We start from the raw sequence: 13,058 nt of genomic DNA on the forward strand, positions 1-13,058 counted from the left end.
CAGATTTCTAGAACCCATTTCCTAAAGTCATGTGATGTAGTGATTTCGGTAAATCCAGCACTGAGACAGGAACCTTGGCATGAGGTTTATGCATGAGGCAGCACTTTCATATAAGCCAAGGTCAACAGTGTGGCGCTCATGAGCTTTATGGTTACATTTCAAATACAAGTGACTGAAATGTTTTCTTCACAGCAGGACTCAGCACTTGCCCAGCATGTGTTTGATCCCTTGGGTTTGATCTCCAGCTGAAAGAAGGAAGGGAGGGTAGAGAGGAAGAGGAGACAGAAAGAAGTCAGGTCCCCCATGCCAGGGCTGGAGAGCTGATGCAGTTTCTGACTAAAGTCCTTGTGTGTTCTTGATTCTTTGTTATCAGGAACTTTTGGTGTGGGCATATCAGTCCCATACAGATGCAGACTGTCCAGAATCTTTTATCCACTCTCTGTTGTTTAGCTTATTGTCCCTTAAGTCACCACTGTGGCTGATATAAAGCCAGTGGCTCTAACAGCAGCAGCCAGCATTTCTTTGTCTTTTTAGAGGCTTAATGCACAGAGAGATTATATACTGTTCATCCATGGTGGTTTAAATGAAAATGGCTTCCACAGGCTCCTAGAGAGCAGCACTATTGGGAGGTGTGGCCTTGTCAGAGGAGGTGTGGCCTTGTTGGAGGAAGTGTGTCACTGGAGATCTGGTGCCCTCTTCTGTATACATAATAAATAAATATCTTTTTTTAAACAAAAAGAAGCCCCAAGCCAGGCCCAGTGTCACTCTTTCTTCTGCTGCCTGCAAATCCAGATGTAGAACACTCGGCTCCTTGCCCAGCACCATGTCTGCCTGCAAGCCATAAAGACAATGGACTAAACTTCTGAGCCTGTAAGCAAACCCCAATGAAATGTTTTCCTTTATAAGAGTGGCTATGGTCATGGTGTCTCTTCACAGCAGTTGAAATCCTAAGATATCAGCCCTCGGAGCAAAGGTACCATATGACCCAGCATATGTTTCACATAAAAACATCAGTGTTTATAATAGCACCATTCATAATGGTCTAAACTGGAAACAACCCAAAGAACCATAAATTTATGAGAGAATACATCAGATGCGTGCCACTGGAAGAGGATGGGGTTGTATACCATTCATGAAATTTCAGAATGCTGTGCAAGGTCTTCCTAAAAGACTGTATACTGTGTAGTTCTATTTGTATAACATTCAAGACATGAGCAACTTTATTAAGGGAGTAGTGGTTATAGGGAAATGAACAGGAAGTCACTGAGTATGACATTCCTGTTAGGAATGATAAAATTTTCTAAAATTGTGGTGCAAATGCTACAGATCTATAAGCACACTTTGTAATAAATTATATCACAATAAAACGGTTCTATGTGAAGAAAGCAAAGAATGCTTCAGATTTCCTCCAGTAGCAAAGTCTGTAATTATCAACAGGTTCAGAGTGGGGCAGTCAGTGCTGATAACTAACTCAAACAAAGCTAATTATAACTATCAAGGGCCCTTTTCCCTAGAAAACTTCAACAGGTAATTCCCTAGTGTAGTGGTTCTCAACCTTCCTGATGCTGCACCCCCTCCATACAGTTCCTCATGTGCTGATCTGTGGAGGCCCACAAAGGTTTCCATCAAGAGGATGGCTTGACCACGTGCTTGGTCACCAGGTGATTGGAAGGGTCTGCACTTGGCTGTGCTAGGGGGAGGTCTTTTGCTCTGCCCCTTGGCATTCCTATTAAAAGCCCCTTTGAAGAGACAGAAGTGGCCAGTGGACAAAGATCCAGGCCCTCCTGAGGCTATCCTGTGTTTCTATCTGTCTCTCTCCCCTCTATTCTTCTACCTAAATATTTCTCACTCCTTCGTCCTCAAGAGTACCCTGAGGAAAAAGTGAAAGGGTGCCTCCCACAGAGAAATGGGTAGGCTCCCCCACAGTGATCCCCAACCATAAAATTATTTTCATTGTTACATCATAACTAATTTTTCTATTATGAATTATAATATAAATATCTATGTTTTCTGATGGTCTTGTGACCCCTGTGAAAGGGTCTTTCAACCCCTGAAGTGTTGAAAATCACTGCCTTAGCAGACCATACGTGGAGTCCAGTGCTGCTCCTAACATCAAGGACTCACATTGAACAAGCTGAGTGCATCTTTTCCACCCACCTCCAACAACCCACATCTGCCCTAATGATGTGCCGTCTTGCTGACTGTGCGTCTGACATTTCAGCCTCCACAGGTCTTCTTTCCTTCAGCACTTGGAGTGACATCACATGACTTCTCTCTCATGCCCTTTAGCTCTCCTTGCTGTCTTTTTTTCCTCCTACCATTGTGCTGGTTCTGTTCTCTCTCAGTGTTAATTCCACAGCTTACAAGGGCATTGCTTTTGAAATCAATAAGTAAATGAATAAATGGCAAACAGAAGGCAACATTTGTAGATGTCATTTTCCTGGGCTTGGGTTCCACTGTCTTTTCAAGAATAGAAGGCAACCACACCACAGACAGTACAGCAAAAACCGCAGCTCCCAGAGATCTGAGGGAACATTTGTGAATGAACTCATTCACTTCTCATGCTCCCTGTCAAAGCTGGGAATTGCTGATAAATACCATAACAGTGGTTTGTTTTCTTTTTCTTTAAGTCATGTTCATTCCAACTTCAGCTCTCACTAAATCAGTCTTGCAAAGTGTCCCCATGTGGTCATGTTTTGTTTAATTAAGATTGTTCCAGTATATCCCTAAGGAACTGCACACTCAGGCATGCTGTGTTAGGCCATTCATAACTTTGCTCTTGTGCGTCTAGCTTCATTTCCAGCCTACTCTGCACTTTCAAGCTTTTGCACACGCTATTCCATCTGTTAGCAATGTGCTTGCTGCCTGTGCTTTTTTATGAATTTATTAAAACAGTATCACATGGCCATGAGTGGAAATTGTCAAAAATGTGTTTTATAAAATTACAGTCAAACACTTTATTGTTTGAGGGAGTCCTTAAGTCTAAAGTTGGTTCCTAAATTACTGATTTCTTTGACTAGAAAAAAAAATTAGAAAATGAAAAAAATGGGTTTAAAGCCAGAAAAATTGTGATAAAAGAATTGGTTCCACAATTTACTATGTTTCTTTGAGCTTTGGTTTACTCATCTCAAGATAATAGCTACCCGAAATGATTATGAAAATATACAGTAGTTTATGGATTGGAGGTGCATAGCAAGCATTCAATTATTGCTTAATTGTAGCTGTCTGATGGTGTAAGCACAACTCTGAGCGGGCACAGGTCCCCTTACACTCTTGAGTCGTCTGTCTTACTGTGTGGTTGCTCTTTGAGATGCCAAGAGAGCATTCCTTCCTCCTGTTCTTACTGAACACATGCTGGGTAGACATGCTCGGCTGCGTGGACTCCTGACTGAACTGCTGTGGTGCACATTTTTGTTCTCATTTCTGTTTCCCTTTCTCTTTCTCTCGTTGTCCTTATTCATGCCTCGCTTTCCCCTGCCCTGTGTATGATAGACCCCATTTTTTTTTTTTACAGTTTTTAGAAACAGCAATAATGTTCCACAGAGTGTACAAGTTTATTGAGTTGTCAAAGTTCTAGATTGGATTGGGAAGCAAAATTATTTATGTGGTTTTAGCAGCCTGGTTTATCAAAACCTTTTTTTTTTCTGATACTGGTTCTGCTTTCTGAACAACAGAGACAATGAAAGATGACCTCAGCTTGGTACCACATAGCAATTCTCTTATGTATCCTTCAGGTCATAATATCTTCTAAAACGTGCTACACACACACACACACACACACACACACACACACACACACGTACGTGCGCGCGCTGTGAATTTACATACCTCAGGCCTCCACACCGACTTGCTGCTGTGTGTCTTCTGCCTCCTCCTTGCCAAGTGTGTTAGCATTGGGCCTCCGGTGTTGCCCTGTCTGTTGCTATCACAGACTTCCTGTGGAGATGTCTGCCTCTGCCGTTTGACCACTACCCACATCACTACAGTTGGCCTCACATGCACTTTTAGAACTGTGACCACTCTCCTGACCCTTGAATTCAGGGGTCACATCCTTGTTGCCACCTCTACCCACACCCCTGTGACCACCCCTGCTCCCCACACCCCTGTGACCACCCCTGCTCCCTACACCCCTGTGACCTCTGTATACATTTAGTAACTGGAAAAGTCATTTTGAAGTACATTTTGTTTCTAAGATTTTACAACTGTTTGACTATTTACAGTAATCCTGTAGCCTAGCTGTCAGTTCTCAGGGGAGGGGACAGCTCTTACTAAGTGTCATATTTTAATTGTTAATATATTTTCAAGTATGTATTCTAAAGTTTAGAGAAAGAGTAAGTATTTTATAAAATTGTAAGGACAAGACTGAGGAGTTGAACAGGTTATACATTTCTGCTTATACAGCTTAAAATGCAAACCCAGGGTTTGAGCTTTCAGACTATAGCTCAGACTGAAAACCACTAGTGAAGATAAATGCTAAATATGGAAACACTGTTAAGTTTTTGAGTTTAGTAAATCTTAATCATACCAAAACACATCTGTTTCTTGTCCCTAGGCGGTTATTTGGCAGAAAAGCAGAGTACCAGATCACAGGACGGCTCTCATGTGGGTCCTGGGGACTGCCGTGATGGGCAGCATGCAGCCTGTTCAGCACCGCTGTGAAGACTCTCCGGTACCTGTGCAGTTGTTACAGTTCCCTTCTAGAGGGCTGTAAAACAAACAGCAAAATGCAAAGCTAACCATCCCAGCCCTGGTTTCCTTTCATTTACGTTGAATTTTTCAAATTAATTTTCTATTTATAATCTCCTCTGTACATTACTAAGAAAAGAGTATCTTACTTCTCCTGTATTTCTTTGTCATCCTGAATACAAACTCAGGGCTCTATGTACGGTGGGTGATGCTCCGTGTGTGTGTGTGTGTGTGTGTGTGTGTGTGTGTGTGTGTGTGTGACATTGTTCTGGGCATTGAACCTAGAGCCTGGTACATGCGATACAGTCACTATTATACTGAGCTTTACTCCAAGTCCTTTTGTGTCCCCTGTTTTATTTTTCAGTCATGTCTTGCTAAGTTGCCCAGGGTAGGTTTGCACTCTATAGCCTTGAACTTCTAGGCCTCCTACCCCATCCTTTAGCCTTGGGATTGCAGGCTTGGGCTGCCAGGCCTGGCTTTAACATATTTCATATGTAGTTTTCTTTTTTCAGTGCTTAAGGTCTAACTTGGGGCCTCACTGGAGGCAAGCCTTCTGCCACTGGACTCTGCTCCCAACCCAGGGGAGGTTTATTGTGTGTTTATGTGCTTATTTGTCTCCATCTTTGGTCGAAGTATTAATTACTAAGGCCCAATTAATTCTAAACTTAGACTGTAATTATATCTATAAGAAATCAGTACAAAGCCCAGTGTTGTTCAGTGTCCCTGAGCCTTGGAGGGTTGATACAGAAGTTTCATTTAGGGCCAGGCACTGCCATCACTTATTCTTGGCATCTTTATGGGTTTCTGCATTAACTACCCCACTGTAAAAGGCAGCTTCTTTGGTGAGGTCTAGATGCAGCACACTCCGGGAGTATAACCAGTCTGAGACTGCAGTTTAACAGTGTGGCCTTTTAGCACAAAAGTAGTTGTCCCTCCTGAGGCCCCAATCAAGGGCCCTGACCAGGTTCACAGAGCCAGGCATGAGTGTCCTCTTGTGGAACAGGCCTCAAAGACAATCAGAAAGTGGTTACTACCTCATTTCCAGTCATGGTGGCATAACACTAGTGGGTGCATCTTGCCTCTGAGGTTATTGTGGTATCTAGCCACATCACAGCTTAGTAATACTGTTAATAATACCCCCATCCCAGCCTGCATAGGAGCTTGGCACATGACAGCTGGACAAGGGAAGGAGCTTGCAGCTCAGCTCCAACTTGATTTCTGTCCTGTGACCATGAACAGTGGCCTTGGCTGTGTTGTTTGGTGCCCCTGGGGCCTCTCTGACCACTCACTAGTATGGAGGTATCCCATTCCTGGAACTGCGATTGTAGAGTAATAACCCATGGCTTCTAAGAAGAATATTATCCATATCCATGGAGAGTATCATCTTCCAAAGGATTTGTTGTTGTTGTTGTTGTTTTTCAGATTATATTTTTAATAAGGTTATAGAACAGTTGGTTTTTATGAGGCTTTTTCATATCCTCTTAGTGTTAGTTACCCCTTCTTTTTTGGGGTGGGTGGGTGGGCAGAGAGTTTATTTAGCTTATGTTTCCACATCACAGTTCATCACCAAAGGAAGTCAGGACAGGAACTTGAGCAGGGCAGAGCCCTAGAGTCAGGAGCTTATGCAGCAGCCACAGAAGAGTGCTGCTCCTCATGGCTCATTCAGCCTGCTTGCTTGCTTTAATTCTTTATATACATTATCAGGAGATGTAAAGATCTTCCATGCTTGTGTAGTCTGGGCTGGCATCCGTGGTCTCTGAGAGTCTGCAGCACATTTGTCCAGGACCTTCTGGCTTTTACAGTCTCCATTGAAGAGTCAGGTGTAATTCTGATAGGTCTGCCTTTACATGTTTGTAGTTAGAGTTTTCCTGCCTGGCCCACAGTCAGGACAAATCTCTCTCACCCGCCAGTCCCACAGTCGCTCAGACCCAACCAAGAAAGCACACAGAAACTTATATTGTTTATAAACTGTATGGCCGTGGCAGGTTTCTTGTTATCTACTTCTTCTATCTTAAATTAACCCATTTCTATTAGTCTATAAGTTGCCACATGGTTCGTGGCTTACCAGTACCTTACATCTTGTCATGGCCGCTGCTGGCAGTATCTCTCTCCTCAGCCTTCCTGTTCCCAGCCTTCTCCTCTTCCTTGTCCTGCCTACCCTATCCTTCCTGCCTGGCTACTGGCCAATCAGCACTTTATTTATTTTAACCAATTGGAGCAACACATTTGACATACAGAACATCCCACAGCACATGTTACTTGGCTTTTTTCCCTTACAGCTTTTGATATTCTTTGTTCTTTTGTTTAGTGTTTTGACAACTATGTGGTGATGGAACTTTCTTTGCTGGTCCAATCTATCTAGTGTTCTGCATGTTCTTGTAGCTCTAATAGGTATCTCCTTTGAGTTAGGAAAATTTTCTTCTATAATTTTGTTAAAATTATAGGCCTTTGAGCTGGGATTCTTCAAATTATTATTCTTAGGTTTGGTCTTTTCATAGTGTCCCAGATTTCCTGGATGTTTTGTATCAGGAATTTTTTTAGATTTTTATGTTTTATGTCAGGAACTTTTTAGATTTAACATTTTCTTTGACCGATGTATCCATTCTGCTATGACATCTTCAATGCCTGAGATTCTCTGTCATCTCCTGTATTCTGTGGGTAATGCTTGCGTCTGTAGTTCCTGTTCATTTACCCAGATTTTCCATCTCCAGAATTCCTTCAGTTTGTGTTTTCTTGTTTCTGTTTGCATTTTCAGATCTTGAACAGTTTTATTTGCCTTCTTCAACTGTTTTTTCTTGGCTTTCTTTAAGGCATTTATTCATTTCCTCCAATTTTCTTTGTTTTCCTCAATTTCTTTAAGGGATCTATTCACTTCCTCTTTAAGGACCTTTATCATCTTTAGAAAGATGGTTTTAGGGTCATTTTCTTGTGCTTCAGCTGTGTTGGAGTAGTCAGGGCTTGCTGTAGTGGGGTGGTTGAGTTCTGATGGTGCCATATTGCCCTAACTGTTATGATGTTCTTACACTGGAGTCTAGGCATCTGGGTTTGGGGTGATTATAGAGCTAGGTGCTGATTTCTGAGTTTGCCTTTGTTGGGTGGGTGTTTTGTTCCTTGGTTTGTATTTCTTTTTCTGGCCAGAGTGGCCTGTGGGTAAGTAGACAGTCTCTACCAAAGTTGGAGCCTGGAATTCTGATGGCCTGGATGGCCTCTAGTCTATCCGGGGATCCTGGGGTTCTGGGTGCTAATGTGGTCTCTGTTGCAGCAAAGGACTTCAGCCATAGGTGTGGGCCGGGATAGGATGATAAGATGACTGTTGGGGATAGGCTGGGTGTGCTCTGGGGGAATATTGGTGATCCATAGGCAGGGTACTTACCTGAGAATCTGGCAGGTGTGGCCTCTGGTGGAGGAGGGTTCCTTTCCTCTCCTTCCCACCTCTTTTCTACCATCATCCTACTTCTTCCCCCATTTGTAAGTTTTATGAAGATCTTTCAGGTTTCATTATTGTGCCAAGGACTTAATGTGGATGCTTTCAATTTAAAGATGCATTTCTTTCTTAGAAATGGGGTTTATACTTACATTCATTATCAGTTTCTCTGTGTGTCTGTCTGTCTCTCTCTCTCAGCTAATTATTTCTTAGACCCTCCTCTTATTTTTCTCGGTGTTTTTTTTTTTTTCCTCTTTCTGTGTGTTCTAGTAGATCTCACTGTGTCTTCAAACTCTTCTGATTATTTTACTTAGAAAGGTAAGTTCAGTTTCTGAGAGTATTTTATTTAAATATTTTACAGCCTCTTAATGTTTTTTTGTGGATTCAAAAGCTTGAATTGTCCTAAAGATAAGTTTTTGTTTTTAAAGTACTGTCTCCTTAAACAATATTTATCTCATAGGAGACAAGTGTTATTTTGCTTGGAATGTCTTATTACTCTAAATCTCTGATTCTCTCTCCCTGTCTTCTTTCTGCCCCAAGCTTCTGATCTCTTTGTGTCTTCTTGCTGTGTGAGAGAAATTCAGCTGTGAATGTGTGTTTGTGGCTGCTGTTGGCTGTCAGATTCCCCTTGGGTGATCCTTATATGTCTGTTTATCTATCTATCTATCTGTCATCTATCCATCCATCATCCACCCATCCATCTCCATCTGTTCCACCTGTCACCTCCCTTTCTCTTTTTAAATTTCAAGCACAACATTAAACTGTGATTGATTTAGATATATTGTCACTATTTAGTTTCTTTAGACAAGAGATGTTTCTAATGTTATGCTGTTTATATTGGCTGAGTTGGGATGCTCAGGGTAAATCTGAACTGCCCTGAGTTCCCTCTAATTTTCTGGGGCTTGGTTGTCTGTGTGCGCACATGCTCTATAGACACCAGGCATCCTGATATGATCTACAAGCTGGTAGTGTTGGCATCACACAGAAGCTTGTTAGAAACTGGTGTCAAAATCCTGTTTTCAGGTCAACTGAGGCAGTTCTGTATTTTCAAAGTCCTTAGATGTCACACTTAAGTGTGGAAAACAGTTACATAGACCCCCATTAGCTGTAATTAGATGTGTGACTGGGAGTCACATGAGTCAGTCCTGTAGTGGGTAATTTTTTTCACTCTGTTTTGAGACATTATCAGATCTGTGCTTACTTTGTTTTGTTTGACTTTTTGATTTTTGTTTGTTCTGATTTGGTTTGGGAGACAGATTTATAGAAAGTAATTTCTGATAGATGACGGGAATTTTGCTTATCTTCTCATGATTATTTTTGCATGGAAGAATGTATAATACATGTGTTTATAATGTTCTAGTTCAAGTGCTGAAGAATGTCTACTGACTGTGGAATGTCTGTAAGTAATTGAACAGTCAGATCTCTCTCCTGTTACTGTTTTGTGTCATGCTGTTGTGTTTCTGTTCCAGCAGCCTTCATCACCACACCACACTCTGGCTTGTGTGCTCAAAGACTTGTTCAGTATCAGAATCTCTTTGGGTGTTTTCTCATCCTTGGTCAAAAAAAAATCCTAATTTTTGTTTCTGCAACTCCTGCTGGCTATCACCTCTCACTTGATTCTGCTCCCCATCACTTATCTTTGTAAAATTTACCCCACCAGGTTTCCCTTCATTGGACTGGAGTGACAGATGTGCTGGCCGTTGGGGACCTTGGATACAGAGTGTCTATGCATCTCCTCCTCTTGTGACAAGGGTCTGTCCAGGGAAGGAAATTCGTTATAGGTGGTGATCCCACCTTTGCCCCTGTTTGAACAGCTTTTGTGAGGTGCTTTCTGGTGTAATTGTCGGAGCTCCTTAGGTTCTTCTTGACATCTTTCTTCTCTTGGATAGTTTTAGCCCTGCTCCAAGCTGAGTGAATGTCTTACTCCCACCTGATTTTTATTCCTCAAGCTGTGTACTTTTTTCAGAACTTGGGATTTATTTTCAGTTTTTTCTAAACTTTATTCATAACTCTCTGTGCTTGCTTACTTACTTTCTGACTTAGTTGATGCTATTTTCTTTTGGTTTAAATTCCATGTTATAATATGTAATTCCAGAGTCATTTCCACCATGTTCTATCATTTCTGTTTTCTGAGAGAAAAGTTTTATTCTCTGCTATCTTATGTGGCTTGAAACATATTTGCGAGATCGTGGATGACACTTTGTTTTTGTTGTTACAATTCCTTCCTACAACCCAGCACCTACCTCTTCCCTAGTCCCAGTTTGAAACCAGGTGTTATATTAGTAGTTCATGCCTCTCATCCAAGACTTGGCCTAGCCTTGTCCTGGTTTTGGAGTTGACTCTGTTCTTTCCTGTGACCCTGGCAAGTGGCTGCAGACAATGGTCACAATATGTAAGTCATTTTGTTTTCTTCCAGGGAGGTGTTGTGTGAACTTCATGTTCCAAGTGGAAAGACTGATTTCAGTCCTCTACTGGATTTTAATTTCCAAATGAGGCATCCCATTTCTGATCCTAACCCACACAGGGCCTCTTACTTCAACCCCCACTTCCCATTATGTAGTCTGCACACAACCGACCTTTGTCTGTCATTGATGTTGTTAGTTCTTTTGAAATTACTTTAAACATTTTATCACCCATTTAGGAGAGGGAATTTCCACATGAACTTGTTCCACTATCTTGAACAGAGTATTTAAATGACTTCATTAGAAATGTTTGTTATTTAGATATGTATGATGTTACGGAGCTTTACTGGAAAAAAAAAAGAGAAAGATAAGGGTTAGCAGATCAGTCAGGCTTACATTAGTATACTCAAGGTAAAGAATAGAGTTGTCTGAAAGACTATGGACTCTCTAGTAAGGTAAAGAATACAAAAGTTGTCAGTGGGACAGTGGGGTAAAAGTGAGATAAAATACCTTACAACATTATAATGTGGCAAATTCATTCTTGTGACAGCTACTTATGCAAGAAATAACTACAACATTGCTGTCTTAGTATCAGTGATGGGTAACTTCAAACTAGAGATGAGAACAAAATTCCTCAGAAATTAATTATCAAGCAAAGGGGGAGTAAACATGGAACTTAGAGGACCATACTCATCCTTAAGGACAAAGAAAAAGAGACTGGATCAGACTGAAGCACGGGTGTCACAAAGGAGGCAGACAGTCCAGAAGGTGCTGGGAGGCAGTTCATTTGGTAGATTTCTTCTTAAAGGAGTTGTCATTGATGTCAGGCCTGCACAGTCAAAAACAAACATACAAACAAGCTTGCATTTGTTACTGAGAGAGAAGCCAGTGTTTTGGGTGTTTGTTGTTACTTGAGTCAGGGTCTCACTACATAGTCCTATCTGGCCGGGAAATTGCTATGTTGCTGTGTAGATTAGGCAGGCCTCAAAACTGCCTCCTGAGTGCTGGATTAACGGTGTGCCACACAGTGCCCAGAAAGAGATGCTAGTTTGTAAAGGAGGCTGGAGGAGAGAGAGAGGTCCACATGAGAAGCAACTGAGAGGATGGAATTTATTGTGTTTTGAGGGGATTTTTGTTTTCCTTTTTAAGTGGAGGCACAGAGTCTCTACAGTTCATTAGGCTTTGTTTCTTTATTGAACTGATCTGGGTTTTTTGTTCTTTTTCTACGGACTAGTCTAATGTTTAGTCTGTATAGCTTTACATGCACCATGGCCACTTGACTCTTCTTGTAACTTTCACATGCTTTGTTAGTCTTCCAGATTATCTTCATTTTTAAAGCCCAGTGTCTAGAAGTAACAGTGGTTACACATGGCAGCCAGAGTAGTGAGGAAGGAGCCCACTGGCTTTGTGCTGCGCCTCACTTTCTTCATTCTTCTCCTATGTAGGGCATAGAGGAACTTCTTCTCTTTTCTCTCCTCTATTCATCTGTGTCTTTTCTTTAATCCACATACTCAGAAGTCCTTCAGAGGCTAACCAGACTCTCCTGGTGCCCAGCTTTAAGAAGAGGCTCATGTTACCTGGTAAATTATACAACCATTTGTAAATGCCGTGATGTTTTACAGTTAATTAAGTGGTATCATCTTGTAATGGATTATCCAGATTTATTAATTTATTTTTTCAAATTGGTGCACATTGGCACTGGGACAGTAATGCACTTAGTGTTCTAAAATTGGTACCGCAACTCATTAAGCACTTACTTGCAAGTGCAGGGATAGCCGTAGACATAGGTGACAGCCTACAGGCCGTGTTGTTAAGGGGCGTCATGGTTACTGCTTGACTATAAATAGCGCCGTACTCACATATTTGGTCTCCTTAACCTAAGCTGGATGTTTACCATTAGAGTTGCTCATTGCATTCATAACACATCTGATTTGTTTCAGATGAGGTTACATGCCAAAATATACATATGCCTACACAAGCATGTGCATGTACACACATACACACATACACACACACACACACACACACACACACACACACACCATGAATGTAAAGGGGAAGGAAAGGAAAGTGAATGAAATCTAACAGTTTCTGTGCTATGTTGATTATCTCAAGGGAGAAGCAGGCACATGCTCTACCTTCTATTCCTTAAATCACTCTTTCTGGTCACTTTCTAGTACCCTTCAGTGTAGTTGATTTTTTTTTTAATCGTTGGGGGCCTACCATCCAGTTCCCAAATAAATACATGGAGGCTTATTCTTACTTATGAATGCTTGGCCTTAGCTTGGCTTGTTTCTAGCCAGCTTTTCTAACTTATCCTGGATTTCTTTAACTACATTCTGGGTGTTTTACTTTGTTTATTCTGTCTTTCTCTCCTTCTTACTCTATGGCTAGCTGTGTGGCTGTGTGGCTGTTTGACTGGGCAGCTGGGTGCCTGCGTACCTGGCACCTGGCCTCCTCCTTTCCTCCTCCTCCTCAACCTCCTTTCTTCCCTTGAGCCTAGATTTCTCCTTCTATTTATCCTCTCTGCCTGCCAGCCTCACCAA

General features: G+C 41.7%; 1 protein-coding gene across 3 annotated transcripts in view; it reads left to right on the top strand.

Moving 5' to 3' along the window:
* Pms1 (PMS1 homolog 1, mismatch repair system component) overlaps positions 1-13,058 on the top strand; it is a 95,134-nt gene that overhangs the window by 58,615 nt on the left and 23,461 nt on the right. For all 3 annotated transcript variants that reach the window (XM_036173153.1, XM_036173155.1, XM_036173156.1), the window contains one exon: positions 4,553-4,669. In XM_036173153.1, coding sequence (XP_036029046.1) covers positions 4,553-4,669 — 117 coding nt within the window. The remainder of the gene's footprint in view (positions 1-4,552; positions 4,670-13,058) is intronic.

The sequence above is a fragment of the Onychomys torridus genome, chromosome 23 (genome assembly GCF_903995425.1).
Source record: "Onychomys torridus chromosome 23, mOncTor1.1, whole genome shotgun sequence".
Classification (NCBI taxonomy): Eukaryota; Metazoa; Chordata; class Mammalia; order Rodentia; family Cricetidae; genus Onychomys; species Onychomys torridus.